At 42.3% G+C, this 27,391-nt stretch overlaps 1 protein-coding gene across 1 annotated transcript in view; it reads right to left on the minus strand.

Moving 5' to 3' along the window:
* Positions 1–27,391, minus strand: part of PAPPA (pappalysin 1) — a gene marked incomplete at its 5' end in the record, with an annotated part of 251,587 nt that overhangs the window by 160,874 nt on the left and 63,322 nt on the right. The window contains 3 exons of the mRNA XM_029919628.1: positions 11,096–11,594; positions 18,508–18,629; positions 25,220–25,412. Of these exons, the coding sequence (XP_029775488.1) occupies positions 11,096–11,594; positions 18,508–18,629; positions 25,220–25,412 (814 nt within the window). The remainder of the gene's footprint in view (positions 1–11,095; positions 11,595–18,507; positions 18,630–25,219; positions 25,413–27,391) is intronic.

A 27,391-nucleotide genomic window follows, 5' to 3' on the forward strand; every position in this document is an offset into this window, starting at 1 on the left:
ATTCTCCTTCTCTTTCCTATGCATGTATTTGTTTTCTTAAAAATCAGGAATTGGAGAAGCAAAACTAAGTCCAGTCCATCCTACATACCCCCCCAGGGCAAACAGCAAAAGAACAAAGAAGCCAGTGATATCAAGATGACACTCATTGTAACCTGATTTTACTAACTCACTGTTTTCCAAAGGGACTCTTGCCCTACTCCACCCTCTAATAACATACTAAATTAAAATCTATTCATTTTATTTATATTTCTCTGATAAAGAAGATGTGGTATAGATATACAATGGAATAATACTCAGTGATCAAAAAGAATGAAGTCTTGCCATTTGCAACAGAGTGGGTGAAACTAGAATATATTATGCTCAGCAAAATAAGTCAGGCAAAGAAAGACAAATATCATATGATATTTGATATTTCACTCATATGTGGAAGTTAAGAAACACAACAGATGAACATAGGGGAAGGGAAGATAAAATTAGGTAAAAACAGAGAGGGAGGTAAACCATAAGAGACTCTTAAATACAGAGAACAAAGAGGGTTGTTGGAGCAGAGGTGGATAGAAGTCTGGGCTAAACGGGTGATGGGCATTAAGGAGGGCACTTGTTGGGATGAGCACTGGGTGTTATATGTAAGTGATGGGTTCTACTCCTGAAACCAATACTATACTGTATGTTAAATAACTTGACTGTAAATAAATAAAATTTTGAAAATATATTATTTATTTATATATTATTAAAAATATATAACATTTCCCTCATTCCAAATGCTCATGCAAATAATCATAATTATGGTTCAGACTTTACCAATAACTCCTGTATGAACTTTCTCATTCTCCCTCAATTCTTTCTTCACACAGTACTCAGAGCAATTTTATAAAAACACAAATCTGATTGACTTATTCCTCTACTTTCCAACAAATAAATCCAAATTCCATAATGCTGACCCCTGCTTACCTCTGAAGTTATGTCTTCTATATATTCCATCATTAATTTAAGGAGGGATTATGCTCTCTTATAACCTCTCATAGTAATAATATTCAGCTTGTAATTATATTTTTACTTGGGCTATTATTCAACTCAGCCCTCCTATTCAATTATAAAATTCAGAATCCCAGTGCTGGCTTGGAGACTGAACTGCAATGGGCACTTGTTATTGAGGACAGTTGGGCAGGCAGACGGAAGGAAGGAAGGAAGGAAGGAAGGAAGGAAGGAAGGAAGGAAGGAAGGAAGGAAGGAATTTATCAGTAGAGCCTTCTGTCCATCATTTAACCTCTGTGGATCTTATTTAACATCTATAGAAGAAAAACTGTTAACAACACACTTTAAAATTCAGTAGTGCATCAGACTGACCCATTGAAATTTAGATAAGTCATTTCAGTAGTGTTAGCACCAAAGGGACCCTTCACACTTTCAAAATCTTGAAGGTACTTGGAGACAGTAAGCACTTCTATGGCTGTTGCTGGCCCTGGAGATCTGTTGATTTTGTTAAACCCTTTTGCTTACCTTAATATTCCCAGAACCCATATTTCATTTTGAGAGGTACTTGGCCTAAGACTGACAAGAGGGAGTCATAGGTAGATGATGCCCAGCTTTTAGAAATAGAGTACAATTGTGCTGACTATATAATCTGCTAGCCTGGGCTAGGAGCAGAGGTATTTGTTCTGGGCTTGGAGAAATAGCTTTTACTCCTGATGCTTCTCATCAGTCCTGGTGGGCGGGACATCAGAATGCAGGCAAGACCATGTCAGGTAGGCACGGAGAAGCACCTACTCAGGAAGAGTTCTGACCTAGAGCATGCATTTCAGTTACTGGAAACACACTTCATCAAGTCTCCTCCTCCTCATCTACTTACATGTTCAGAAAACAAGTGAAAATATTTGTTCTCTTTGGTGTGTTTATTCTGTTGCTCCTTGGAAACAAGGAAAGCTAGTTTAAGTATCTTTTTTTCTCCATCCATCATGATGCCACCTTATACACTGCCTGTCACGGCAATGATTATGCTCAATAATTTGTAGGAATGCCCTGGGATTAGGCAAAGAGATGTAAAACTTCACTTTAGTATCTATTAATGGTGAGATCTTACTTAAATAAATAACTGTATCTCTTTGAGTCTCAGCTTCCTCATCTAAAAATAAGGCATACTGATACCTATGCCTCATCGGTAGTCTTATAAAAACATTGAGCATATTTGAACTATTCCCCACATGGTAGTTACTGCTATACTGTTAGCGCTACTGGTAGTAGATGCTACGTGCATATGTGATGGTCATTAACACAGTGACTAAATTTTGGCTCCACTGACGGGAGAGACTGGGTTGGTTTTACTGACCCACTGTGCCTTCAGACTATGACATGGTTCCCAGACAGGAAGCATACTAAACCAGCATTTGAAAACATGTCAGTATATAAATAAATGATTACACTAAGGTAACTTCTTCATAAATGCTAGTTCTCTCTTGACTACCTGTTTCATCCTAGATTCGAATAACATCACTGGATAAGCAGGGAGCACTGACATTAAAATCCCAGTTTAACAGATGGGAAAACCGACATATGAACTGATTAACCACCAGACATAAATTAAAGACAGTAACAGAAAAGTCACAGAAGAGGGGCGCCTGGGTGGCTCAGTGGGTTGAGCGTCTGGCTTTGGCTCAGGTCATGATCTCACAGTTTGAGGGTTCAAGCCCTGAATCAGGCTCTGTGCTGACAGCTAGCTCAGAGCCTGGAGCCTGCTTTAGATTCTGTGTCTCCCTCTCTCTCTGACCCTCCCCTGCTCATGCTGTCTCTCAAAAATAAATAAAAAATATAAAAAAAAATTAAAAAAGTCACAGAAGAGAAAGTGTAGATATCCACTAAATACTTGAAAAGATGCTTACTCATAATGCTAAATCACAAAAATATCAATGAGAAACCATGTTTTCATCCACCAAATGGGCAAAGACAAAGAATTTTCATTTTGTCAAGTAGTAGTGACAATGTGGGACAGCAGGTCCTGCCACACACTGCTGGTGGGGTGTGAGCTAGTTCCCCCTCTCAGAATGCCAAAGGTTGTACCCGTTAAAATGAAAAAGGCCCAGTTTATGACCCAGCAATTCCACCTCTCAATATCAACCCTACAGAAATGTTCACAGGTGCCTACAAGAAGGTTCCTATAAGAGTACTGACTGCAGTATTTGTTTGCAATAGAAAACAATGTGTGAAATAATATAAATGGCCAGCATTAGGGATATGGAGAAATAACCTGCGGCACATTCCCACTATAGAGCACTGTACAGCAGTTAAAAGGAATGAAATAGATTTTAGAACCAAAGTGGATAGATGGCCCAGGTTACTACATTTCCCCCATAAAAGTCCACTTTTGGTCTGTGATAAAGTATATAGTACAACATGTTGGTTAATTAAATATTTAATTAATTAATCAATCCATCCATCGGTCCTTTTATCAATGTTTGCTGAGTACCCACCTCATTTCAAGCATCCATACTAGGGCAAACCTCTTCAATGATCAACTCCTTATCACCTTCAAGCTCTCAGTGTAGACATCACCTCATTTGAGAAACCTTCCTCAACCACCTCAGCTGGAGTAGATACCCTTCCTATGTTTTCCCACAGCCTCTCTCCACTCCTCACACTAGAATGCTTTCCATATTGCAGGAAAAACACCTGAGTCCTTGCCTGTTCTGCTCCTTCAGACTATGCCCTCAGGGGGCACCTGAGTGACTCAGTTGGTTAAGGGTCTGACTCTTGATTTCGTCTTAGGTCATGATCTCATGGTTTATGAGATTGAGACCCATGTCGAGCTCTGCACTGACGGTATGGAGCATGCTTAGGATTCTCTCTCTCCCTCTCTCTGCCTGTCGGCTGCTTGCGCTCTCTCTCCTTCTCCCTCCCCCTCCATCTCTCTCGAAAAAGTAAATAAATAACCATTAAAATAAACAGTGTGCTTGTGAGGTCAGGAACTATTCCTAGTTCCAACACAGTATATGGCACAGAACAGACACTTAGTAAATACTTGTTAAATCAAACAACATATATTACTGAATATGATCTATATTTGATTTGCACTATTTGGTTGATGAATGAATTAACAAATGAACACATATTAAAACAAAGAATGGATGAATGGGAGGCATACAGAAAGAGCCAGGAAAAGAAATGAAACAAAAACAATAAGGTGGTGAGTCAGCTTGAGAGCCATAGAAACAGCATGAGAGAGCCACCTGTGCTTTAAGTTGGCCCTGATTTAGTCTAAACTTCCTCAATCTTTGAGGATTAATAAGGCATCACATGTCAATGTTGTGGCTAAGATCTGGAGGCAAGAGACCCACCTTCCTACAGGTTCCACTTTGCTGTTACTGCTGACTCGTACTTCACTCATTCATTCACCAAGCATGCATGAAGCCCTGATTCTGTCATATATTAGCATGTTAAATTTTGTACTTAAGAATCTGAACCAAGTGGAAGAAGGAAGAGAAGGGGGAGGAGAAGGGGAAGAGGAAGGGAAATGAGAGGGAGAGGAAGAAGGAGGAGGAGGAGGAGGAGGAAGAGAAGAAGAAGAAGAAGAAGAAGAAGAAGAAGAAGAAGAAGAAGAAGAAGAAGAAGAAGAAGAAGAAGAAAAATAATTGTAATAAAAGAAACAAAACACAAGCACAGTTAAATATAAGGCAAGATAAGCAGTGATCAAGCACCAAAGATCCTGTTATATGACACCTATGTTCCAAACAGGAGACATTTTTGGTTCCTGTTCAATATTACCTCATTGGAGGTCTTCCCTTACCACTTCTCTATAATCACTAGAGGCTGCCCAACTGCAATATTATGCAATTATTTCTGGTTTGTGTTTCCCAGTTACATTGTAGAGATCAATGAGAACAATGATATTTACTGCTCTGTTCACTACTGCATCTCTAGTGCCTAGAAAGCAGATGGATTCATGGTGGCAATCAAAAAATATTTGCTGAGTGAATAGATTAACTACAGTTTTTGAGCTGATTGGTGGGGGTTCTGAGCACATAGAGTCCAAAGGAAAAGATGTGGGATCCGCTTTGTAAAATTTGGACTCATATTCACAAGAAATTCCACCCAGATCATATAAATATCTCTTTTCCCTAGGTTTGTCTGTTTTCCCCAAGAATTATATTGAGAATGGCAAGAAGGTGAGGCAAAATAGACAGAGATTGTGTTGGCAGGTTAACAGGTCTGAACGTGAGAGAAGAATCAATAGAATAATTAACTGGGATACACACATAAGCCAACTGGGAAGGGTGACTCCTAAGCATGTTTCTAGTTCTAAATCAAAAATCCTAAGAGAGGGGCGCAAACATTCTGCTCAGAGAATGAATGACTAAGAGCACTTAACTTTGGAGTTGATGGATTTACACACAACCCCAGGTAGGCAGCCTGATAGCTGTGTAAGGACTGACTGCCAGGTCCTCATCCATAATCTGGGATGAAGACCACCTACTTTGTGGGGCTGCTGTACAGATTCAACCTAATGAGATTACTTAAGTAACACCCTCAGTAAGTTCTTGACACATAGGAGGTACTCAGTAAATTATAGCTTCTCCATTTCTCTTCAATTGCTAAACTCCTTCCCATCCTTCATTTAAGAGCCATTCAAAAATATTCACTGTCTCCTTTGTGCCAGGAATTGTCTAGGCACTTGGAACACACTAGCAGACAGATAGGCAAAAAATCCAGTCCTTAGGAAGTTCATTTTTCTTAATTGCACCTCAATTCTTCCATGTTTGGGTTAGGAGCTTCTGACTTTTTGTCTCTGTTTCCATCTTTAGGGAATTATACACTGTGGTGACACTGCTTCCCTAACTCTTTCTTCCCACAGGGTGGCCACCCTGAGCTCAGACTCCATGCCTGTCCTGGCACCACAGTGCCTGCCATCATTTCCTAACATAGTGCATGGTACCTGATAGATACTGCTAAATATTTGCTGAATGGATTGAAGATGGATGGGTGGATAGATGAATAGGTCAAGAGAGTGAGCTTTCATTCATTATTTGTGGTTTGCTTGATACCTCACTTTCTCTAAGCCAAAAATAAGGAAGGAAGGAGAAAAGGAAGGAAGGAAACAAGCAAGCAAGCTACCTTAGTTTTATCCAGAGTCTTTTTTTAAATATTATTGTCAAATTGTTTTCTATACAGCACCTAGTGCTCTTCCCCATAAGTGCCCTCCACCATCACCACCACCGCTTTTCCCCCTTCCCCCTTCCCCTTCAACCCTCAGTTCATTTTCAGCATTCAATAGTCTCTCAAGTTTTGTGTCCCTCTCTCTCCCCAACTCTCTCTCCCTCCTCTGCTCCCCCTGGTTCTCCATTAAGTTTCTCCTGTTTTCCTGTTAGATCTATGAGTGCAAACATATGGTTTCTGTCCTTCTCTGCCTGGCTTACTTCGCTTAGCATGACACCCTCAAGGTCCATCCACTTTCCTACAAATGGCCATATGTCATTCTTTCTCATTGCCATGTAGTACTCCATCCTGTATATATACACCACATCTTCTTGATCCACTCATCAGGTGATGGACATTTAGGCTCTTTCCATGTTTTGGCTATTGTTGACATTGCTGCTATGAACATTGGGGTACATGTGCTCCTATGCATCAGCATTTCTGTCTATCTTGGGTAAATCCCTAGCAGTGCTATTGCTGGGTCATAAGCGAGTTCTATGGATAGTTTTTTGAGGAACCTCCACACTGTTTTCCAGAGTGGCTGCACCAGTTTACATTCCCACCAGCAGTGTAGGAGGGTGCCCATCTCTCCACCCCCTCGCCAGCATCTATAGTGTCTTTATTTGTTCATTTTAAGTCTTTACTTCTTAGAGAAATCTAAAGATTCCATGGATACACAAGGAGCATGGTGGCCAGTGCAGAAGCATTTGGTGGTCAAGTTAAGAAAGAGAAGCTCTGCTGCTATTTCTTCCCAGCCAGATGCCTAAAGAAATTGGCCATGTAACTTGTGTTTCTGGAATCCAAGAGTAGGTCACAGGAACTGACGGAGGTTGAGTGTCCCATAAGTTGTAGCCTGCCTTCAACTTGCTGCATCTCAAACTTCAGCCAGCTTCGATGCACATCTGAGCTCTAGAATTCTGTCTGTGCATTACTACAGCAGAAGATGGTGTGGTGTTGTGGCTGACAAGGTGTTATTTGGAATTAGAGGAGGGTTTTAAACTTGACTGCCATTACCAGCTATATTACATTGGATAAATCACTTTTCTGAGCTTCAGCTTTTTCTCTGAGCTTTACCTCCTTATACATATTTGTAAGGCTCTTAAAGCAGAGAGAATATACAGCAAAGGTCTGCCATTATTGTTGTGATTTTTATCATCACCATTATTATTGTCCACACATTACACATTTCACTAGGGCATCCTAGGGACTCAGTGAGGACCCCTCTGGGTACTAATTCTCATAGGCTCTGCTAAGTCCCCTGTACTACAAAACAGTGAATGAATCATCTGTCACCTAATAACCTCTACCCACAGACAAGAGTTTAATGCATTGGCCCCTCATTTTACAAGGGGGAAAACTGAAGGCAACAGATGTGATACAATGTGTCTTAATAACATATAGTGAGTTAGTAGCAGAGTCATTGCTGGTCCCCTTTCTCTCCACCAGTGTCACTTCTCATTCAGTGGAGGGGTTTCCACTTCAGGGAGATGGTCCACGTTTCTTCCTCATTCTAACCAAAAGTAATAAGTCTCCTGGAAGTACCCATTGGGTAAGCATAGAAGCCTCTCCCTTAATCAATGTCATATCTTGGGAAATTATCTCCAGTACAGATAGCAGAAAGAATAAATATTTTTGCCGTGAGAAAAAAATGAAGACAAAGGTCAAAAGGAATCATGTAATGGGTTGAGTCAGGGGCGAAAAAGAAAGCATTTTGTTCTCTCTCTCCTCTTTTTCTCCGAAACAGCCTTTATATAGAACTTGTATAAGAGCCAATTTATTTGATATGGAAAAAATGTGAAAGCAGAAAAATACACCACACATACATACACACACACACACACACACACACACACACACACACACACACAAAGAGGTATTTGTGTTGGAGTTCAGAACTTGAATTACCAAAAGATAAAGGAGTTGAAATGGTAGGTTGACTTGGAATGATGTTTTACTTCTTTTAGAGTCTCAGAGAACATTCAGGTCAGGAAGTGTAGCCTAGCCTAGGTCTCCAATAAATTTGTTAGGACTCAAGAAAGACATACAGGAAGTCAATGAAGTCCTCAGTCTAGCCATGTGTCTGAAACATAGCAAGGCCTAAGAAAGATTTGTTGAGTGAATGAAAGAACAAATGGAGCATAAGAGTGTGGGCCCAACTAGTGGTGGTGGTTCTGGAGACAAAGTGGTTCATTTTTTACCACGTGGTTAAGGTCTTCAGCACTGAAATGTGAATGTCTACAGGAAAAGTGTTGGGTCATTCCTGACATGCCCAGCTCCCAGTGAACACTCTGGTACACAGAATATTCTCCATACACATTTATAAATTAAATGGAGTATTGGGAAAGAGACCTTGGAAATCCTTGAGCCTTATTGATCACTTTGAGCAGTAGATGTTAAACTGTATGTAGCCATGGGGCATCTGGGTGGCTCAGTCAATTAAGCATCTGACATTGGCTCAGGTCATGGTCCTGAATTTGAGCCCTGCATTGGGCTCTATGCTAACAGCTTGGAGCCTGGTGCCTGCTTCAGATTCTGTGTCTCCCTTTCTCTCTGGCCCTCCCCAGCTTGCACTCTGTCTATCTCTTTCAAAAATAAAATAAAAACATTTAAAAATAAATTTAAAAAACTGTATGTAGCCAGTCTTTGAGTAATTTGGGAAGACCCTGTAGCCAAGTTTATGATCAAGTTGTCTAGGCTGGGATCTACGGACTTGCCCTAAGTTCTCAGGTCTTGTTGCTGCTCCTGGTCTGGGGCCCCACTTTGGGAACCTGCTTTAATGTGGTGGTTCATAAATGTTGCTGCACATTATAACCATCTAGTGATATTTTAAAAGCCCTAATGGCCAGGCTTTATCCTCTTTATCAATTAAATAAATGCCTAGAGTGTTGCTGCGATGGGGTGGGAGATGGGGTTGGAGAGAGGATGCTGGTGAAACACAAGTGCTTTTAAAGTGCCTCAAATTTCCATAATGTGCACCTGACTTTGAGACCCCCAGTCTAGTACATCCTTCTCCTTGTAGATTAAGGCTTCTGAAGGCCAGAAAGGGTAAGTGACTAGCCTAAGATCCTAGAGCAAATCAATGACTATCTGGGAATGGAACTCAGGGAGCTCTAACTTCTTCAGTTGAATCTCTACATTTATCAACTCAAGTCAACCCTCACAGGCGCACAACTCTAGGTCCTACCCCCCCCCCAAAAAAAGCTGGGTTTAAACTAAGAGTTTACAGCATCTATTACTTCTTTTATCCATTGTTTTATGAAGAAATTTTAAGTGGATGCATATTTATAGAACTTTACCACTCTAGACAAGCAAGAAGATGAAAGAGACAGAGCTATGGAATATTTTCAAGGCAAGATGATCCTTTAAATTTTAAGTATGTTCTCAAACACAAACCAAGTGCTGCCTCTGAGTTCTCGAACAGATGTTCTTCATCTCTGAGTCAATGAATGGGCAAGGGTCTGCTTGTGATGTGCACGTTAATTGCGGGCATGTAAAAGGGAGTGCTGGTAAAGTATTTGAAAGTGATTCTGTCTCTTAAAAAGATTAAAAGTTTCCTCCAGAACTTGGTTTCTATTAATGATTGGTTCAGTAAATATTTTCAAGTAGACAGAGCAGAGACTGTGTCTTCTATCATCTTAGAACCAAAGAAAGTGCTACAAAAAGGCCCATAGAAACCACTGACTTGAGCACTTTCATCACACAGAAGAGGGAAGTGAGGCTCAAAGAGATCGACGAACTAATCTAAAATTAGTAAGTGGACCGGCTGGGGCTAAACACAATGCATCTGACGCCTGAGCTATTGTTCTTTCTGGCACTCAGTGTGTTCGCTACCAATGTCCTTTGCACATAGCAGACGTTCAGCAAACATGTGGTGACTGACTTCGTAGATTTTTGGTACACAAGTTAGGTGGTGTAAGGCACCCTCATTTGTTAGACTAAAGCACAAGTTGGAATCATATTTTTAACTGAACACTGTTGGAAGGTACTGGCTTAGGAGTCAGGACAGAACCTGATCTTACCACTTTCTAACTATGTGACCTTGGACAAGTGACTTCACATCTTGAAACTGTTGCATCCTTCTTTGTAAAACAAGAAGAGTAACTGGGCTAGTTTGTGTAGACAATGAAATGAGTAGAAGATGCAAAGATCTCAGCCCATTGTCTGGCACACAGGCAAAGCACTAATGAGGTCATTGTAAGAGGGCCTCTCTCATAAAACATAAATCCTGACACTGCTGGAGGAAAAGGTACCTTGAGAAATGAATATTAAGGATGAGCACTCTCTCACATAAAAGCCGTGAGTATCCCAAAAGAATCTTGAAGACCTAGAGCTGCAAGGGCTCTTAAGGATCAAATGGGTTTGTACCTCTCTTCCACTTTGGAAAAGGAAACAAAACAAGGACCATGATAGTGATGTTCACCTTCCAAGAACATACCCATGCAAATACACAGAACCATGCTCAATTCCAAGGCACCTTGCTATATTACTTCACCCCCTTCTCATTCACTGAAAAAGCAATCCAAGTGCATGAATCTTCAATTAAATATAAAAAGGAAATCATTAGCAAAATTCCATTCTTCCAATTTCATGAGTAATACCTGACTTACTCATTACTAATCTTATACGGCCTCATCAGTTTAATTGTTGGGAAAACCAAGAGAGGTCTGGAAATCTTAGAATTACGTTAGAGCTCTCCCCAAACACCAGACCTTCTGGTTACTTGTGCTTTGCCATTCCCACCATGTCAACTCTGCCTTGTTAAGACCATTCTACACCCACTTCCAGGTTGTGAATTCCTAAAAGTGAGTCAGTCTATGATGAATGTTTTATCAAGACAGGACTCTCTGACCCACCTTACATTTGTCTGCAGCCCACCCACATGACCACCTCTTTATCCAGAGAGTGCACTTACGTGTCCATGAATCTTCTATTGAGGTGTAGGAGGGAGGCCACATCCACCTGGAGAGGAGGGTCCCGGACCACCTTGTACTGCAGGGGCTTACACTCTAGGCAGAGTGGGCTGTCTGCTATGGAGGTCAACATGACTGCATCAATCTCCAGGTGCTCATCCAATGTGTAGATCTGGATGCCGTACACCTCCTCACCCACATCCTGGAGTTTGATGGTCAGTGGGACATCGCAGAAGACGTTCTGAGGCCCCAGGGAGATGTTCTTTCCACTGACAGTCAAGAGTTTGATGTCATTGACAGCCCCACTAGAGTCCCAATCAGTGGAGACAAAGGTCACCCAGATGGTTAAAGACTTAGGGACCAAGGGGTAGCGGAATTCCAGTTCAAGGTAGCAGCCTTGTGGCTCAGGGCAGGCTGGAGGGACTGTGTGTGGGTTGACAGCTGAATTTGGGCTCCAGGTGCGGACACTGGACTTACAGGGCTGTTCAACATCTGGATGACCTATGGAGAAGAGATGAGGGTATGAGTTCCTGAAAGCCCTTCAGTCTGGTCCTTGGAACATCCTGTAGACACTAGGAGAGACTGGCCTGACTAGAGCTCAGACAGAGGTGAAAAGAAAGGGAAGATTTTCAGTGTTTTGGTGAATAGCTGTATGCACAGCACCCAGCCCATCTCCACCCCTGCAATACAGATCTTGGATGAATCACCAAACATTTGGCCAAAACTACATTCAAGTAAGTGTCTTACTATTGAGCCAATGCTCAAACTTTCTTTCTTCATTCCCTACTTGTAAGCTTTGCTGCCCCAGATGGAAAGAAGGGAGGGACACACATTTGCTAAACATACATTTGCTAAACATCCCCTGAACTTGCTTATTTCTTACAAAGACTCATCTCAGAGGTGAGGCAACTAAGGCTCAAAAATGTGGAGTGGACTGATCAAAGTCTCACAGCTTGATGTGAAGGTCAGCATCGGAACCCAGTTTTGTCTCATCTTGAAGTTCATACTCTTTATTCTCCCTACTGCATGCAGAGGCCACAAAAATAAACTAGAATCCCTATAGTACTGCTTTCAGTACAACCTGCTTCAAATGACAGAAGAACCAGAAACCTCCAGCAAAGATGTGAGGGCAGACAGTTCCTCCCATTGGACTGAGGATTCTGGGAGGGAAACTGTCTAGAACCATGAATGACAGAACTGGAAGGCAGCCCTGGAGCCATCTTATCTCTCCTCCTCCTCTTCGCCACATGAGGTCATTCCATACCACTGAACTTCTCAGCACTCTGTCCAATCTGACTCAGGAAAGGGGAGGGTTGGGTGAGGTGGGGGAGGGGGGTGGGTGGGAGTGGAGAAGGAAGGAGGGATTCTTCTACTCTTTCCCTGGGGAGACAGTGCCTCATCCCCACTGATCTCAGCCTGTAGCGACTTCTGAATTTTTCTCTGCTGAGATCACTTATTCTTAGACCCTCAGAGAGCTCTCCTTTGCACTGCTGAGAAAAGTAATCAGGACTCTGTAATGATCGGCTCTAATTTGTTTAAGGGAGTCTAACAAGAGATACAGATCAGCTGGTGAGGGTAGGATGGAGGATCTCAAGTTGTCCTATTAGCCACATTTTTTTTTTTTTGGTCTTTTGGTGGGAAGTGGGATGCTGGATATTTCTAAAGAAGAAGGGAAAAGGCAATCTTTGTCTGAAATAGCTTAGTGGTAGTGTTACAGCGTCATAGGAATAACAATAAGAAAACTAGAAAACCATTTTGGGTGGAAAAGCTATTCCAGTGAAGCCTATAAAAATTCCTCCAATCTCCATGCCTCTGCCCAGCCAAGAGAGAAGAGAGAAGACACCGAGTGGAGGTGGAGAAGAGAAAATGAAAAGAAAGTGGGGGGGGGGTGAGAAAAATTCAGAAGACTTTTTAGATATAACACATCAGGCAGGAATAAATGGATATAATTACAGGATTCTCTCTACCATTCCTTGGAAAGGTTCATCCATTACTTGCAGCAAATGCTGGCTAGAAGTGACCAGTGGTTTAAGTCAAGGCACAAATAGACTCCCTAGCGAGGCTGAAGCTTTTCTTCCTGTCGACTCTCCAATCCAATGGAGTCCCGATTCTCTCAGTGTTGTGAGTTACTGGCACATAGGTTATCACTTATTCATTGAGATTTCCTGAGGGCAATATTTTAATGTATCTGAAGCACATTCCCTAGCCATTAATTTATTCATCTGTTTGTCACCAAGATCCTGTAAGACAATTATCATTTTTGTCTCTTATAGCTGTTTCACTCAATGCCAGGTAGCCTTTATTTAATATAGTGCCTGGTCCATAGTCAGTGATGATAGTGGGCATTCAAAAAGTATTTGTTAAATGAAGAATCTTCTATCTTGCTAGTATGGAGTTACAAAAGCAGTGAGTGGTTTGTGGAATACAGAAGCCCGTTATTCTGTGGTGAGTGCCAGGAGAACATTCCACCTCCTCTTCACACTTTCTCTTGGAACTGGCAAGGGATGGAGCAATCTTTCTCCCTTCCTTGGAGAAAATGGCTATCAGCAACAGGAGTCACAACAGAGCAAAGATGAAAAATGTGTTTGGCTCCTGCCTTCTCCCCAGTTTTTGGTTAGTCAACAGAGAGACCAAATGCCTTTCAAAGGACAGAGAGGTGAGCCCTGGACCTTACAGTCAAGTAGGTAAAGAGGAATGGAGATCTTAGCAAAGCTTGTGCTTGTCCTGTCATCAGAGACAAAATTTTATATGTAAAAAAAGAGGCTCAGGGTTATGGAGTCCAACCATCACCAATACAGCAACCCCACTTAAACCATACCAGGCTCCACGAACTGATCATCCTGTATGAGATCAGTGCTGCACCAAGCATGTTACATGCCCCATTCCCGCAATAAGTCTATGGCCTGGGTCTTATGAAACTCGTTTTCCAGAAGAGGGAACTGAGACTCAGATGGTTAAGTCATTCCCTGATGGGAAGCAGAATATTATTTGATACTGTTGATCCAGGCAGCATGCCAAACTTTGAAGCAATGGAAGCTGGTTTGAACTATAAGCTCACGGTGCCCCCTACTCTGATGGTACCTACCTCACACGGGTGCTGTAAAACTCAAAATGAGATGGGATACTTATTAGATGCTTACAAATAGATTAGCTCTGTTATGAAACATAAGGAGGAAGGAACAGGGAAAAGCTTGGGGGGAAGAAGTAGTCCAAGCAAAAAGAACAGCTGAGAGAGAACAGGAACAAAGATGACTATGGTTGTGAGCACAATGGGAGAGTAGCAAGTGTTGAGGCCAGCAAGCAAAACAGAACCCAGATGATGCAGGGTCTTGTATGTCACTTTAAGGACACTGTACTTCATACCAAGAAGGATAGAGGGGGCTAGTGAAAAATTTTAAGCAAACACGTGATTACATTAAAAGGTACATATTTATACAAACTGTCCATTAGAAATGAGGCCACATATGTGTGTGAAATATATTTATATATACTTATGCTGATTTAAATGTACATTTATGGAGATCCATACAGACATCTATTATATATCTTTGTGTATATACTCTGCAGCTGTAGACACAAATATAGTTATAAAAACTTAATACCAAGTTTTTCCAGATGAATACTGCTGCACACCTGAAATATTCTGGGCAGAAAAATGGGGGGAAAGGCTCACACACATAAGAAAAAATAAAAACAGCTAGTGCCACGTGTCAGTCTCTCATGGAAAACCCAACATTTGCAAGGTGCTATATGCTTGGACACGTGATCTTACCTGAGATTTGAGTTGATCAGGCCTGGCTATCTAAGTTCTGGGCAACAAGTGTCCATGGTATTAAACACCTCAGAAAATACTCAACTGTGAAATACAGTTTTCACTCAAGATATAGAAAAACAGCATTTCCTCTGAGTCCAACCACTTTCTGTGGCCAAAGGCAAGAATTTCGTGACTGTATTTACCTGAAGTTCATGGAAAGAGTTAGTGGAACACCATAGATATGCAATATCTGTTAAATGATAAATCTTCTATCTTATTAACATGGAGTTAAAATAAAGAAGTTACAGCTCCATGGAATATTAGAGCTAGACAGAACGTTTATTCTGTGCATGGCATGCTATCTTCAGAGAAGCTAAGTGACTCCTCCAAGGGCACAGAGCACACTGATGGTGGGGCTCAGACCAAGGTCCAGCCCTCTTCATCCCTCCACCCCAAAGATCTGTCTGGCATCGCTCATGGATTTGGGAGTTTTATGTTAGTTTGGAAAGTCCAAAAACTTAAACACGCAAAGATAAATAGGATGAAAATGAGTTGAGAAATAAATTGCAGAGTTTGGCTCATGGAAAAGTTTATTTCATCAAGGATATTAAAAGGGTCTGAGCCAAAAGGATCACACAGTCTATAATAGGATGCTCTAAAAAAAGAACAGTGTCTTTTCCTGGCCTGCATGCACTACATTTACATATCCTGAAGGAAAACCCAAGGCTCCTGGGCTTCCTTGCATGCCTGGGTCAGCTCAGGGAACCATGGGGCTCAGCAGTTCCAGCTGAACTCTGCTCTACATATCATGCTTTACGAAGGTCAAGAGCAAACCAGGAACAGACTTAACCAACTGACAGTTGGGCTGGATGAGGTGTGGGAGATGTCTGAAAATTATTTCATTCACACAACTGGTAGAACAAACCAAGAATGTTTTAGCCAGAAAGTCTCAGTGGAGAGTCTTGCTGATTCTACCTCCCAAATGTCTCTCAATTCCATTGATTTGTCTCCATTTCTCACTCCCATGGACCCCACCCGGGCCATCACCATCCCTCTCTGGATTCCTGCAAATGCCACTGCTCCCTTTTCCCCAGCACACTCCTCCCCAGGCTCTTCTCCACAGAGCAATCCATGCAATCTTGAGATGTACATATCACCATGCTCCTGACTCCTGCCAAGGCATGTGGTGCCTCCTTGCTGCCCTCAGTAACAGACTCATCCTCAACCGGTCATCATATAACACTCGGTCCCACCTCCCCTGACCCACACCTTACTCTTCATGCTCCAAACCCTCTTAAGCTCTCAAAGCATTACTGAAGAGCTTCTGTTTATGTGAGTTACATCAACTAGTAGTTACTATATTATCAATAAAAACTGAGAAATTTTAGAATGCAAGAACACATAAGCATGTGCTCCATTAGCTATTGGAGCAGTGATAACATCGCATTCCATGCAACCACTGGAAAGGTCCATTCTCATGAGAGAATGGGAGTGAAAATGGTAATCAATAGCATAGCATCATTATGAAAATAATTTTTGACTTTGAGGATACCCTAAAAAGTCTCTAGGAATGCCATAATCCTCCAGATCACACTAAAAAAAAACACTATTCTAAAGATACGCAGCTTCCTTCATGTTCTCAATGTGCCTTGCTCACTGGTGTGGTGACATTTCCTGGATGGGGACCATAGTTCTCGATGAGGCCAGCTTCTCACTGCTCCCTGCAGCACTCTGTGCTCCTATCATCATGGCCTCACTCCACCCAATGGTAATCACCCTTCCACTCCTCTGGCAGCCCTGTGGGATGGTCAGCTCCACCTTGCCCATGCACCCAGCACAGTGCCAGGCACACAGCTCCTACAGGGGTCACAGGTGGCACTTGCTCATTCTGCACGCACACATGTTATGAGCTGCCAGAGACATGCACTTTCTTCCGTGAGAACCCAATGTGGGTTCTGCTGGGATGGAAAAGTCACGACCATAGATTTCAGGAAGAACTTTCTAACAAATAAAAGGCCGAGGAATGTATGAGCTGGTGCTAGGAGAGCCTCGGTGAGGGAGGGCAGGAGGGGGATTCCTGCACTGGGTGGGAACTGGGGCTGGATGACCCAGGCACCCCTTCCAAGTCTGACAGCCCATGATTCTGTGAGGCTGAACTGAGGGCTTCTCCCAGACATCCCTCTTGCTTTACATTCCAGATGGATTTGTTTAGAGTTCCCAAGTTCAGCTCTCATTTTTATTTTAAGCTACTTTAGAAGATAACAAAGTACAGCGCTGTCATTTTTCTCCTTCACTTTCCTCTCTGATCCCTCTCCCTTGCTTTATTCTCTGGCTTTTTCTTTTCAACCTCCTTTCTAAAAATATAAAGGAAAACGGGGGAGTTCTCACAGAACCTCAGTAAGGAATCAGATTCTGCTTCCTCTGATGGACTGTGGTCCCCACCCAGGGACCATGGATGTGAACTGCCCTGCACAGTAGAGGGAATGGGGGGGTTAAGTTCTAAGCAGAAGTCTCTGAGGGTAAGGAAGAATATGGGGTCTCTGCCAGCTTGGTTTTAGTCACTAGATCTGAGCTCTAAAGAAGGGGACATTGCAGAAGGAAACTGAGCAGGCAACTTTCAATGAGATTCTCTAAGTTCCAAGTGGCTGCTTGCAAAACCAAGTGACCGTGGAGCAAAGAACTGAGTAGAAGGCACTCTCTTAATTTCTGTAAAAAAAACCTGGTGGATCTGGCAGTGAGCACAGAGACTATTAGCCCTAGGAAAGCCTGGGCAGGGGAAGGTCTGGTCATGGAGAGAGGCCACAACAGTGGTGATCATAAAGTGCTTCCATCAAGGGTTTTGCTGATAAATGGACCCTAAAAGGAGGGTACATGGCAGAAACATGGAGAGGGATAGTTGTGGTGCATATGTGGATGCCCTGGGTATTCCCAGAAACAACCAAAGAAGATAAAGACTACTAAAACCTTTACCCTTCACCCAAGTATATGTACTGATTCTAAGGTGACCTCGTATGAACCAACAGGCTGTCAGGGTCAGGAGGCAAAAATAACACATACAAGCTGCGTCTTTATCAGATGTGTGGCCTCAGGCATCTGTTCAATATCTCAGCACCTCAGTTTCCTCAAATTTAAAGTGGGATGACACACTTAGGACAGTGAAGGAGTTCAAAGAATATGTATTGAATCGATGCATAAATATTGGCCTTGATCTTGGGCTAAGGGTACAAATTTCTAGTTGTACAATGACTAAATTCTGGAGTTTTAATATACAACATGGTGACTCTACTTAATAATACTGTATTATACACTTGAAAATTGCTCAGAGAGTAGATCTTATAGGTTTTCTCTCCGTCTCTTTCTCTCTCTCTCTCTCTCTCTCTCACACACACACACACACACACACACACAAATTATGAGATGATAGATGTGTTAACTAACCCTACTGTGTTAATCACTTCATAATAACACATGTATCAAATCATCACTCTGTACAACGTGATGTTCTATGTCATTTATGTCTCAATAATGCTTGAGGAAAACGACAAAAAAATAAACTTAAAAACTTGGCCTTGCATAGCATTCTTAAGATCAAATGAGATAGTATGTAAAGAGTTGTTCTTTGCCCCCCTAATCTGTAAATGAGCTTCCAGGTTGCCTTACCTTCTGCTTCCCGAGGACTCCAGTGTCCTGATGGGCCACAGGGCATCGGGGAGGAGGCATTGATGGCGTACTGCACCAGGATTCTCCCTTCCAGGCAAAGGTCACATGCTGATCCCAATTCTCTAGGAGGCCAAGGAAAGAAGGGAAATGCACTGACTTAGGAACAGGTGAATGAGCTCCTGATCCAGGGCAGAAGACACAACAATTCCACATTACCCTTGCCAAAGATTCCAGTACATGAGCAGAAGTGAAATTCCTCCCCAGTGCCCAGCAAAGATCTTATTTAGGCCTATGTGGTTTCTGTCCTAATGGTAGATACACTTCTTTAATTTCAGGCAGTACAGAATCAACAGGCCAAATACTTACTACCTGTAATAATCTTAGTTTCATCAGACATTCAAAGCTCCACTGAGGTCTTGATGTATGCTTGTGAAAAAATCTTTAGTCCCATTTAACCTCAAATTTTATTCTTTTTACAGTGTTTATCAGGTACCTCCTATGTGCCAGACACCATCTTGGGTCCTAGGTGTTAAATAGAAAGAAGGCATTTTTCATCGAAAAATGAGTTGGCTGAACCAGATGATGCCTATAGAATCTTCCAGCCCTGACATTCTGTGGAGGGGTGAATCACCTTTGATTCAACAGTCAAAAGCAGTTTCCTTACCACTGCATCAAATTCTTTTAGCAGCTTTCCAAGGGGTAAGCCAATCCCTTGAAGGGAACAGACCTAGAAGTGGAATATTATAGTAGCTTCCGCTACCATTTAGTGTCTTATGTATCTGGATTCAATCTCCCTTTAGCCACAATAGCCTCTGGAATCTTGCTTGTTCTCCAGACTTGGCATTTGTTTAGGAGACAGCTGCCAAGAGGGGAGAGGGATCAGTCCATTATTTCTCAAAATGCAACACTGAGCCAATACCTCTTTCATCCTTCCTAGAAGAATCTTTATCCTTTGACTACCTGAAAGATACAGTGGAGGAACCTTAGGGCTTTCCCTTCACAGAGAAGTTCTATAATCCCTGGAATTACATGGTAAGAAGGAGTATGCTTGTAAGCATCTGTCTACTGGTGTTCTCCATTCCTCTTCCACACAGCTATCAGGGAACTCATTCCCAAACCTATATCTTAACAGATCATTCTTCTGCTTACTTGCTTATATGGTGGTCAACATATATGGGTGGGTGGGTGGATATTGGCTGGGTGGATTTGTGAGTGGATGGGTGGGTGGGTGGGTGGGTGGGTGGATGGATGGATGGTGGCTAGATGGGTGGTGGGTAAATGGGTGGTTGGGTGGACAGATGAGTAGGTAGACAGATAAATGGATGAATACTAGTCACACAGACATGTTGCTAAGACTCATGACTAACCTAGTCTTGACCCTCAAATTACATAATTTGCATCCTCAGCTTTATCAGTGTAAATATGAAATCATACATAGGTAGAAATTTTACAAGCACATTAATAGCCAGTGATAGGAGAATGATGAAATAACCTAAGATTAATATGGTCAATAAAATGGTAAGCAGCCATTACAAAAATATTCCATGAAATTTCATGGAAAATGTGTAGCTATAATGTTAAGTGAAAAAGGTGTATTCAAAACTTAATTTATAACAGCATCTCAATACTGTTCAAATAACTTCAATACAACAAAATGTTGGCACAAATGACTGGGTGGTGGAACGAATATAGGATGATTCCCCCCTCCATTTTTATTCCTTCTGGTTCTTTGAATTTTCTATATATTTTTAATATCGATGAATTATTCCTAGACTAGCAATAACAATGGTTATACAAATACACTTGCTGGCAGGGAGTGAGAAGTAGAGAGAGAGTTCTTCACTCTGGAAGGCTGAGTTCCTTTACAATGACCACAAACCATGCATAGCAGCTCAGAGTCACATGACTGGCTCTATGAGGACAACACGATTATAAAGGTTCTGGGATGTAATCGGGAACCACACTGACCTTAATGGACATTGAACCTTTCTTTTTATGTCTTTAGATGCCATGTTTTAGATGGTACTCATATAGTGTCATGTACTTCACTAAATTCTTTTATTTTATTTTTTATTTTTTTAATGTTTTATTTATTTTTGAGAGAGAGAGAGACAGCATGAACAGGGGAGGGTCAGAGAGAGAGGGAGCCACAGAATCTGAAGACAGGCTCCAGGTTCTAAGCTCGCTGTCAGCACAGAGCCTGACAAGGTGCTCGAACCCACAAACCGTGAGATCATGACCTGAGCCAAAGTCAGATGCTTAACGGACTGAACTACCCAGGCGCCCCTGTACTTTGCTAAATTCTTGACACATCCTAGGTTTCCAATAAATACTTTGATGAGTGACTAAACCATCATCCACCTGACAGTAAATGTGCCTTGTTTGCACAGAGCCCTACCAAGTACCTTCTCTCATATTCAATCATTGATTCACGTATTCATTCATTGTTTCATCTGTTCATTCAATGGGTAGTCATTGAACAGCCTCTAGCTGCTAACACTGTACAAGTACTAGATATTGGCCATCAAAGGGTGAGGAAATTAGATGTGCTACCTATACCACATAGAGCTTGCAGCCTGATGGATAGTCCATAAACAAATCAGTAAACAGATATAAAAACACAGGCCCATTAAGTTCTAGAAGGAAAGGAAATGGATGATGTAGGCAAGAATACCAGTGGGAGAGGTGTACTGGGTTAATTAAAATTGGAATAGGCATGGAAGAACTCAGTGAGGGAATGCCATCTATGGTGAGAGCTGAGGGTGACATAAAGAGTGGATATAAAGTATTTCAGGGGCAGTGTCAGGTACATAAAAGACCTAAACAGGAAAAAAAAAAACCCAAAAGGGCTTGGTGTACAGGAATCCCAAAGGAAATCTGAGTGACAGGAGTCAAGAATGAAGGAAAGAGTGGTAAGAGAGGCAGTTGGACAAATAGGCAAGGATTAGATCATGGGAGGTCCTGTAGACTACATGAAAATTATACATAAAAGAGATGGGAAGCCACTAGAGGGTTGTAAGCCACTAAAGCCACTCCAAGTAATGGAGCAACATGATCTAATTTACATTTTAAAAAGATTGGTCTGAATGCTGAATGAAACATGAATTGAGGAAAGAAGGACAAAAGCAAAGGCAAAGTCAGCAACTAAAAAGCAATGTTGTGATTCAGAGCAGTGTATGGTGGTCCCATTTTACAGATTAGGAAATAGATCATTAGTACAAAGTACTCATGCCAAGGTCATAGCTTGTAAAGTCATAGGGGAGATACAGGCTTTACCAAAATCAGGAAGTATCCCAAACATCCAGGGAGTATATAGTATTTTTTCTTACCTATAGCATTTATTTGATTTTTATTTGCATCTGTATCTACACACACAGACAGACAAACACACACTCTGAAATCACAGAAGTACAGGATGTTAACACTGGAAGAGATCAGCTTTCATACCCAGGTTCCATGAGGATCAAAGCTTAAAGCTCAAGTCTTTGAGCTAATATGCTCAATGCTAATATGGCAGCCCAACAGCCACATGTGGGTTTTTGAATGTAAATTAATTAAAATTAAATTTAGAAATTCAGTTCCTCGCTTGTCACATTTCAAATGCTTCATAGTCAGTTGGCTAATGGCTACCATATTGGATGGTACAGATATAGAATATTTCCATTACTGCAGAAGTCCCATTGAACACTGCTTTCTTAAGATATCCACTGTGTATGATGAATTAACTTCCCTCCTAGGCATCTAGAATGGTACTCATTATGTACAATTATTGCAACAATTGAGAAAATAGTTACTCAAGTCATTTTCTGTGTTCTGAGATTTGCAATAGGAACCTTGGTTGAAAAAGGCTAGATATCCTTTGGCTTACAGACTGGAAAACGGAGGCCAAAGAGGAAGAGGAAATGAATGAGGTTCCAAAGACTTCGGACCCAGGTCTCTTACTTCTCAGTCCAGAATTCTTTCTAATACACCACCATCAATTGTTCAGATAACTGAAACCATTCCGTCAACACATGTTTGCAAGACAGATAAAAATAAAGGAGTTAGAAAAGCCAGGGGTGGCCTTGAATTATTTATTCAGTTGCCCATGTGTGAGGACACAGGCTGTGGGAGGATCTGAATATGTTTTTTTAAGGAAAGCCCTTGTATTCTCTTAGACCACAGATGTGAGGAACAGCAGGAGGACGTAGGGATGGCCAGGGGCGAGAGGTTGGCATTGATGGATGTAGTGGAAAACACCAGAGATTTTGCAGGGAAAGAGAATTTTCAAGTAGCTAAACAGCTCTGGGAAATTTTGTATGAGATGGAAGCTAGTATTTCTTGAACATAGAGGGTGTGCTAGGCGTACCATAGATGTCACAGGTTTGTTGAACTCCCCACAAAAGCCAGCTGAAGTGGGCATAGTTATGGAAGAAGATTCAGAGGGTCCTAGAGCATCAGAGAGGTGAGATGGCTTGCTGAAGGTCCCATAGACCAAGAGTGGTGTAGCAGGGAGTGGAGTGCAGACAATGTGCTGGTAGAACTTGCATGCACTGCACCAGACCAATGTGCATGAGTGCAAACTGTATGGGGGGAGTGATAGCTCCATTTCTTTATAAGAATTTATTGAACTTATGGAGTGACTTCCTTTAGCCATAGACTTTCGTCTACGTAGCTGTTAACCCTAATTAGACATGTTTCTAAAATGTCAGTTTTAATTTAACATATGATAACTCCGTTATGAAATCTTAGACCGAACAGAATAGCTATTGTATGAGCCTCAAGTACCAACTGACTATAGGTTATTAAAAACATATTGATTGAAGCTGAGGGTACCATGTAATAGAGACCTATCTCATTACACAACAATTAACCCTCCAATAGGTTTCCAACAATCAGATGGTATTTATTTAATGGACAATAACTGCTTTATGAAATACAAATTAAATACATACACAGGAAGCTTCCTTTACAAAACTTCCATTTTTAAGTGGAATTGAGGCCAAGATTTGACCAAAAGTCTGATACTTCTCATCGCCACAGAAAAAATAAATAAATCTACAGGCTGCTGGAAAGCCTGCTCTGAAGTGTCACATGAGGTTTCCCAAACCCAGCTCTGAGCTCCTAGTGAGGACGGCTGGGGCAGGGGAAGGGAGTTTTTATAGAGGACCCAGGGATTACATTTCCTTCCCCCATGAACACATGCACCCAGCTGCCAGACAAAGGTTCTAGATTCAGGACTGGTGGTACTGTAGAAAATTAGAGCTCCATTTTTTTTAAGTCGGCTCCATGCCCTATGTGAAGCCCAGTGCAGGGCTTGAACTCATGACCCTGAGATCAAGACCTGAGCTGAGATCAAAGTTGAACACTCAACCAAGCCACCCAGGTGCCCCAGAGCCCCAATTTAATGTGGCACCATGAACTAATATGTTTTTACACACACATACACACACACACACACACACACACACACACAAATATACAGAAATGAGAGCTCTTTTGAGGGGAGAGGTAACACATCCTTCATAATTCAAGTTTTGGAAGGACTTAATGAAAACACACCGAGGCCTGAGACAAGACACTGAAAAATGTGAGTCAGAGCCCAGCTCCCACCAACTTCCATGGGCTGGGTCAAATCTCTCAGCCTCTTTCAGCTCCAATACCTCCCTTATCCAGAAAACGAGGAAAATGATTCCCCTTTCACAGAGTTACTAGAAAGAGTAAATGAGACTCTGCAAATAAAGCTTTTAATGCAAAATCTGTCCCAGAGTAAGCATTTGATAAATGGTAACAGCCACAACCTCAGAGGATTATTTGTTAATCATTAGCTGGCTGTTATTTTTGCCATCATCAGTGGTATATCATCAGTATTGGATAAAATGTCCCCAAGAAGGGCTGGGATGGAGGTTAATACACTAATAAGCCCTAAATTACAGGCAAGTGGAGATGTCAACATTTTAATCTGTTTTCCTGACTCTAGAATCTGTTTTCCTTAAGGCTTGAGCTTCTCAGGGGGTCTCAATGTTGAAAGGCCCCACAAGAGACCCTTGGATTCAGGCTCCTGCCTTCAGGCCACCGACGCATCAGTAGACACGTTTCTGAGGGAGAGGATCACTCAGGGAGGGAAAGTGACTTGCCCAAGGCAGAACAGCTAGTACGTGGAAGACAGGGGAGCAGAACTCCTGTGCCTCAGTTTATCATTCCTGGTCTTCTAAAAATTCTACCCTCAATTCTACAAAGAAATACTGTGTACAAAGATTCTAATTATATGCACTATACATATATTATATATATGCATGTATATTCATGTATGATATATGAATGTGTACATATCCACCTTCATTTTAGCATATAATATACATATATTACAATTGTCCATTAACCAGCGGTGATTTCAAATCCTGAGCTCATGGAGAGATCAGGACCTCTATTCCAAAGGATAGAGCTTCCAAGTATTTCATAATAAAATAAAGCTAAACATTTATTCATTGAAAGCATGCATCATTACTTATCAATTCTGATTAGCGACGATTCATGTATCCTCTGATCCCCAAATCTGCAACGTGCCTCTCTGGACCAGGCACTGCTATGTGGCTGAACTGCCAGGGGCTCCAAATGAACAAGAGCAAGAACAAAGAAAACAGCAAGACTCCTCTCCAAGACCACTTCCCTTCTGAAGTCCCCTCTTCTTGGCAGGAGAGAGAGGGATCAACACTTCACAGGCCACACTCACCTTTCAAAGAAGTGGCCATCGATGGGCGGAAACCACTCCAGCGTCACAGAGTTGGTCGTGTGACCCACGATCTGGGGGGCCAGGGCGACAGGCGCCGGCTTCCTGGAGGGCTGCCAGCTCTGGTACACCAGGTCCAGGTAACAGTGCATTCTGGCAACTTGATTGGGTGTGAAGGAGTCCGTACAGTCGTCATCTGTGAGCGGGCAGAGGGAGAGATAAAAACCTGGCTGCATGGGTGGGCATGAGACAGAGTTATGACGTCTCCCATGGGCCAGACAGCCAGCACCCCAGTCCTCACCAATCCCGAGCTGACCTCTTTCAGTGCTTAAGAGTTAATGGTCTGTGCACCAATGAGTGCAGTCGTCACCTCTGGAGACAGGTGAGAGGGAACAGGAGGAAGGAGAGGGTGGATGGGACTTAGCAGCCCAGAGGTCACAGCTAAGGACAAGGGACAGATAAATTGCTTTCCATGGGACCCCAAATCCCTGGTCAGTAAGCCATGCATTTCCTTATTCTCTCCTTCCCTCACCACTTACCCAGTATTTCCCATTCATTCATCTATTCATTCATTTTTCATTTACTCATTGAGTCACTCACTCATTCCTTCATATTCACCCATCCATTCATTCATCCATTCAACTATCTATGGATACAATGATACTGCCCTTCAAACAAACCTTCTGAGCATCTATTACATATTCTCTGCTGTGTCAAGGGCCACAGGAAGATGAAACTTAAAATGCTCCTGCCCCGGAAGAGGGACCAGTCTAACTATAGAGTGAAGGTCAGTCTGTTGCAGGAGTCAAGGCTATGAGAAGACTGTTGAAGTCTGCAATGCCAACCACTGATGAATAACAGACAGCACACAGGGGAAGGACAATGACTCAGGGAGGTTTCTAAATAGGGAGGTACTTGAGGTCAACCAAACTGGATGGCTCAGATTGAGAAAGGTTAGGACGGTCGGAGAGGGAGCTACAGGACCCAGGGACATGGTGTCCTTTGCAGTGAGCACAGTCATAGGCAGGCAGCCCTAGGGACAATCAGGCTCATGTCCATCCTGGGAATGAGGATAGCACTGTCAATGGGACATTTACGGTGTGCTTAGTACAAGTCAGGCATGGTGCACTGTGCTTTGGACACATTTAACACTCCCACTATCTGGGGAGTAAATACTGTGATTTTCTCCATTTTACAGAGAAGGGAATAGAGGTTGAAAGAGGTCATGCAACTCTTTTTAAGATCACAATGTTAGGGGTAGATCTGAGATTCAAACCCAGGCAGTCTTGACTCTAAGACCATGTTTCTAATCAATACAAGGACTTCTGAACATAAGTGAGACCCTGTATGGGAACAGTATCCTGCAGGTAATTGATAAATAGGATGTGAGCCTGAGTCTGAGCTGACTCGAATACAATCTCTTAAATGTCTTTAGATCAAATGACCTTCAGCCCTACTCTTTTCTACAGTGTGGACTGAACAGTATCCAAGACTCGCTTCCCAAGGAAGAAGCTTGCCTTCTGTCTACCCTTCCAACAGTTTTATTCAACTGCCCCAGGGGCAGAGCAAGGCACTGTTTTGGCTTGGTTTCCAAAAACACCACTTCCTAGAGGTGTCCGCCCAGTCAGGGTTTCCGCAGCTGGGTCCCAGACGGAGGAGCACAGGGCTCGCCAGATCTTAAAATAAACCCGCCACTGGGAATCCTGCAACATAAACTGACTTCCCCCTTATCAAACAAACAGAAAATAAGTTTGAGCAGGTGCTAGGCAGTTGGACAGGACCTTGAGATTCCAGCTTGGGGAAGGGACAGGAGTGCAATGAGGTTATACACAGAAGCTGTCTCTGGTCCCCTGAGGGATTTTTGACAGTCTGTCTCTTCTCCAGCATCCAGGGGGTGTCCTTCATATGTTTGGAGTAAGCAAAAGAGTCTGGTGTCCCTTAGCAAGTATCTTTAGTCACATACATCTCCCTTAAGCCCTGATGTAGTCATCTAACTCCTTGGATAACCAACATTCTATGGCTCCCCATTGCCTGGAGAATAGACTCCAAATTTCTCAGTTGAAGAAGGGCCAGATCATTGGGTATGTTTTTCTTTGTTACTTTGAACTTTGCACTTCTTAATGCAAAAAGTGAACTTGGAAAAGCCACTGAATAGTTTAGAAGCAGGAGAAGGGA

Source organism: Suricata suricatta, chromosome 13, assembly GCF_006229205.1.
Source record: "Suricata suricatta isolate VVHF042 chromosome 13, meerkat_22Aug2017_6uvM2_HiC, whole genome shotgun sequence".
Lineage (NCBI taxonomy): Eukaryota > Metazoa > Chordata > Mammalia > Carnivora > Herpestidae > Suricata > Suricata suricatta.